General features: G+C 34.5%; 1 protein-coding gene across 1 annotated transcript in view; it reads right to left on the reverse strand.

Moving 5' to 3' along the window:
• The window catches only part of LOC104954801 (syntaxin-1B-like), a 5,942-nt gene extending 930 nt beyond the window's left edge, over nt 1-5,012 (reverse strand). The window contains exons 1-2 of the mRNA XM_010781988.1: nt 4,881-5,012; nt 4,562-4,661 (exon numbers count right to left, since the gene is read on the reverse strand). Of these exons, the coding sequence (XP_010780290.1) occupies nt 4,562-4,661; nt 4,881-4,982 (202 nt within the window). The 5' untranslated portion in view covers nt 4,983-5,012. The remainder of the gene's footprint in view (nt 1-4,561; nt 4,662-4,880) is intronic.
• Between the last annotated feature and the right edge of the window lie 918 nt (nt 5,013-5,930).

Genomic DNA, 5,930 nt, shown 5'->3' on the forward strand with positions numbered 1-5,930 from the left:
CCACCCTCGCTCTCTGTCTGACCGTCTCCTCCGCTCTATTAGCACGAGAGGCTCAAGCTCTAAACTGATACGGAAGAGAATAAAAATTAAAACATTGGGACATTTTAAGAAAGTGGAAACAGTTTTTTTTACAAATGTCATTTTTTTAACCACGTTTTTATTAATTTGTGAACCTTGTTCAACAAAGAAAAAAACAATGCTATCACGTGTTAATTTTTATTTATTTGTTTTACTTTAAAAATATATGATATGCAGCAGTGCGAATAAACAACAATAGCTGAATTTAGAACTGGCTGGTTGGTATTCCGATGAAAACTGAACAATAGAATATGAAATATTAATAAAACACTTCCAAATGCACCATTCTGAATAAGGACTATTTTTACTTTAGAAACAAATGTTAATTTGACAGATAATACTTCTTTACTTACACTGAAATAACTTAAAATTCAGCACAACCCCTTCTGTCCCTGGCGGGCTTTTACTTTGAAAAATGTTCTCACCAGCTTTTATTTTGTAGTATTTTGCTAGCATATGTCTTTCCTCCTTACTCTTTTTTGGAAATATTTAAATTGTGTTTAATCAAACTCACAGTAGCAGGTGGTGATTGGTGGAACGTCTTCTTTAATGAATGAGTGTTAACGAGGCAGATAATGATCACAAACACACAATCGCACACACGCACACACACTCAAGTCTTTATGAATGGCTGCGGTTTCAGAAGCAGAGCTACATCTGTACTCCTCCTCTCACTACAACTCCAATCCTGCATTATTCAGGCATGTTGTGAGGCGGAGAGCGCTGACCCAGAAATCAGGGGGAGAAGAAGAAGAAGAGATAAAGCGGCGTGTTTTCACCAGAGGGAAGAAGAGGGAGAGAGAGATATCTCTGTGTTAAAATATCTCACTTTGAAGGCACGGTATTATGGGATGCATTTCACTTCATCGCATTTTGCTTAATTTCTCATCAAATCAGATTTATTTTTCATCTAACTGAAGAATCAAATTTGTATTAAACTATAACTACTACGATCTTTATCAAAATTAAAATAAAATAAGTATTTCAACTTTGAATAAATGTTGTTTTAAAATTCTAGAGACATTTGTATTTTAACTCTTGAGAATTGTTCGATATACACTAAAATCTTTAAATGTTCTATTTAGCCTGGATATATTTATCATTTAAAGTCTAGATTAGGATATACATTTTTCAAATGATGGATACATCTAAGTTTCATTGCTGTTAAACTGCTGTCAATGGAACTTCCTCCCAATATCTTCACAATAAAAGAACATATTAAACATTCTGTTGCCATACATATTATTTTCTACATTTTATTATTATTTTATTTTACTCTATTTATTATTTTTGTTACATTTAATTTTGTAGTTCGTGTTTTAAAAAAATCTGTTATAATTTTTTCCTCTACTGATACAAATGGGTTTTGTTCTGATTTGATTAAGACAACAATCAATTAGAAATTAAGATAATAGATAGATAATATCACCAGGAATGGGTGTTTAAGGAATATTTATTATTTTTTACTCGGGCCGGGACTCGATTAAAAAAATTAATCTAATTAATTACAGGCTTTGTAATTAATTAATCGCAATTAATCGCATTTTTAATCGCATATAAATATTTGACCTGAGAACAGTGAGAAGCAATTTTTTTCACATGGATTTTAGTATACCATTGAATAATGACTGAATACATAAGCTTAAGCAACAAAACATTGTTTATTTTTTTCAAGGCTATACTTAACAAAGACCAACAGAAAAGTGAAATTTTTGCCATAAAGTGTAGCAATAGCATATTTAGGAATACAGTACATTTCAGATATTCAGGTAGCCTATAGGTAGGTAGACCTTCTGTAAACTATAACACTTTGTTTTTGAAGTATAACACAATACTTTCAAGTACATTCAGAACATTGGAAACCCTGACTATTAGAAAACATCTCTCTGTTGCTTCAGAGGCCATAACAGACTTTGTTGATTTACCAACAGTTGATTTAAAAAATCTAATCAATTTCAGTCCAACTCTCTCAATAACCTTGGCCAAAACAATAAACAGTTCAACATAAAGTGCCAGTTGCACCAACAACGTAATAAATAGTTCAACATAAAGTGTACCATTTAAAATAAAATAATATTCTTGCCAGTGATTGACCTCAATCCCTCCTATTCTTCCAATATCCTGATGAAAAATAAAATCTCTCTGTTGCATAGGCCACTGTTTGATCAACGCGAATTGGGTGTGGGTCCTTGGTCTAACGTCCACGCTAGCTTCTACGCTAGCTGCTATATGTTTTGCATTGAGGTGATACTTGAGGCTTGATGTGCTGCGGTGATATGCGAATTCCTTTTTGCATAATTTGCAAACAACTGTGCTCTTATCGACTCTTCCCTCCGTCCGTTTTTTAAAACAAAATGTCCCATCCACGGGGCCAACCAAAGCGGTCTCATCAGCTTCTTCGTTCACGTTTGACTATTGTTCACTGTGGTTTGTTGTTGTCTGAAGTAATGAACGTTAGTTGGTGCTCCAGTATAATCGGTACCCCTGAAACTCATCCAGTGAGAAACGTTCCGCGGTGCAAAAATAAGTGCGATTAAAATGCGTTAATTTTTTTAACGCGTTAATTTTTGTGTAATTAATTCATCTTAATTAACGCGTTAAAGTCCCGGCCCTATTTTTTACATGTTTTTTTGTATGCTTTCAAACCATGCGTGTATTGCGTGCGCTCAGAGGATGAATAAAATAGAAATTGAAAACATCCGTTATAAATTGGATGCTACATGTAAAGAAAGAGTAGAAGAAGAGTAGTTACAGGCAGATGTCACTCACATGTCCCCTGAGGTTTACCTCCCATCCTCTCAGGGTCACTGCATGCACTTTAAATACTGCAGACAAGAGCTGCATGCAACACCACAGGGTGGGGGGGTATCAACAGGGAGGTATAAAGGAATAAGAGGGGAAATGGAGGGGAAATGAAAAAGGGACACATATATTTTGGAAAGGTGGAAACAGAAAAATAAAAAAAATCATCATTTGTCATGCAACAACTGAAAACACCAACATGCAGAAGTAACAGAAAACTGAAATAAATGAAACAAAATGGTGTTGACACAGAGCTGTACAACATTACAATGTTATTGTTTACCCAGAAACATATTTTTACTTTGATTGATTTATTGATCAGTTTATGTTTTTTGCTCATTTTATTTTCCAAAATAAATGCTGCTTCAAAGCTGCTTCACTGACAGTGGAAATGATATCTTTTTTTAATAAAATAATATTCAAATTACCAATAAAAAATACAAGTGAGCTTTTAAAGCCAAGCATATTCAGAAGCCGCCCCTTGTGGATTATATATTTATGCATCCTTACAAACCATGTGTTTGGAAGACTAGGACTCATATATTTCACATAAATAAACATTTTGAATTATTTTTGAGAAAAAAGGGATGGAGCATTCCATGTTTTGGGGGACATTTTTTTTAAATATTATGATTAAAAGAATTGCCGACATCTTGAAGAGTTGTCATGGATTTCATAAAAAAAAGGCAGATATAGCCTGACATTTTTTTGTAATATTATAATTTAGAAGTTGTAACCTTTTGAGAAAAAATGCTTAATACTTTGAGAATAAAGTTCAAAATATTTTATTTAAAAAAAACCTGCTTATTGTGAGAAAGTCGAAAATCCCACAATAAAATGAGAAGGTAGAATATTATATGAAATACAAATCCTTTACTCCAGATGTTTATTCTGGATTAGAGATAACGGTTAGTTGAAATAAAGGATTAAATATGATATTCAAATAATATACATATATAAAGGGTTAAATAAAACAATAATGCCAGACAGCAAAGGCTCTCCGGTGAAACCTGACCTTTACATATCAGCCTTCTGACATTACTGCTGAGTCATGAGGGCGACTGCAAGCTGCAACAGCTCCACAAATCAACACAAATATATGAATTGAATCATATGGAGCTGGGGCTATTCCAGTGCTGCCAGATCAATCCAGAAAATGCTACAATCAACATTTATATTGTTAAATATGGGTCCATGTGGCCTTGGGGTGGGGGGTGTTGCCTCTAGGTTTTTTCTTTTTCGTATTTTTTCTTTTGTTAATATCAGAAGCTAAAGGATTGTAGATAATCTCAAGATAAAAGCTTGAACTATTGGAAAAAGTCTCAATATTGTGAAAATAGTATTTTTTTTATTTTTTATTTAAAGCATAACTAAGATAATAGTTGGAATATTCAAGGAATATTTTGAGGAATAAATCAGAATATAAAACATTTTTAGAATAAAGAGGCCAACAATTCCAAGTTAAAAGCATGTATAAAAGGAGTCCCAATATTTTAACGAAATATTTGGAACATTTGATCAAATGTATAGTATTTATTATAATAGCTCTATGTATTTTTGCATCAATGGCAGCCTGTGTAGATGATATTTCAGAGCAGACACGTGATGTTTTGCAGCTGAGTGTAATTTCCCTTTTTTGTGAGCGTATGAGTAAAAGAGTGAGCATGCAGGTGCGCCTTACTCTCGTCAGGGTTGGGGGCGGCCAAGATGGCGCTGTGCTGCTTCTTCACCTGCTCCACATCCTCTGACAGCTTTTCTATACAGCCTCTGATCTCCTCCACCTGCACACACACACCACACACACACACACACACACACACACACACACACACACACACACACACACACACACACACACACACACACACACACACACACACACACTGTATTACATTCTCTACAGGAGCTGAGGTTAAAAATCCCATTTGCATTTAAACAGACAAAAGCATGACATTTTGAAATTAAAAGGCCAAAATAAGAGCTGTGTGTGTGTGTCTCACCTGTTCGAAGAACTCATCCATGAAATGGTCCCTGTCGACCTGCACCACTTCCTCATCATCATCGCTGTCCTTAGCCTGCAGACCCACAGGGAATACACTCATTAATATTAAGCTGATTCATGTTTCAGACACATGGATGTACAAGGATTATGAAGCGCTAGTTCACATTTCAGACACACAGGAGGTACACAAGTTATTATTATCATGAGTCATGTTTTAGACACAGGAAAAACGTGAATAAAGTAAAGCTGAGTCATGTTTCAGACCGTAACATACAGAAGTTAAAGTAACACTGAATCATGTTATCATGTTTACGACAGGAAATTCACAAGTTAAAGTAATGGTGAGTCATATTTCAGACACACAAAAATCATGCGTAAAGTAACGCTGAGTCATGTTTCTGACAGGAAGTAAACAAGCTAAGTAACGCTGAGTCATGTTTCAGGCACAACCAGAATTATCATTCAAAGGCTTCATTTCCAAACAAAAACTATTCTCAAATCTTCCATCATTTCAGATGTTTCAATCCTGAGCTTAAAACTTTAATAAAAATGTACCTTTAAAAAAAAATATATATATATATTCTATGTTATTTGATTATTGTTCACAGTGGAGTCACGATGGAAACACAATGTACAGTAACACATGAGACAGACAGACAGCAGGTGAGGCAGACTAAAGCCATCCCTGGATGAGTAAACAGTTTCCAATTACACTGATTGGATTTCTATTGTTGTTAACAGAGACGAGTGTTTACAGTGAGAGTGTGTGTGCTTGCAGATAATGAAAAGCTCTTCAGTTCAGGATCGATGTCCTTATTGTTATACTATCAATAGCAGAGAGAAACAGCTGGATTAGTATCAAACATTACAGAGTACAGTATATGTTCTTATCGTGTCAAAACATATGTTACTAAATACAAATGAGGTTTGGAAAACAAACTGAACATTTGGGCAACAATAAAGTATCCAACCATCTGATTGGCTGAAATTGTCTGAGGATGTAATAATGTCTAAATGTGGTGATGTTTAGCATCTAAGCTAGTATGCA

The sequence above is a fragment of the Notothenia coriiceps genome, unplaced genomic scaffold, assembly GCF_000735185.1.
Source record: "Notothenia coriiceps isolate Sejong01 unplaced genomic scaffold, NC01 NC01_scaffold00023928, whole genome shotgun sequence".
NCBI lineage: Eukaryota > Metazoa > Chordata > Actinopteri > Perciformes > Nototheniidae > Notothenia > Notothenia coriiceps.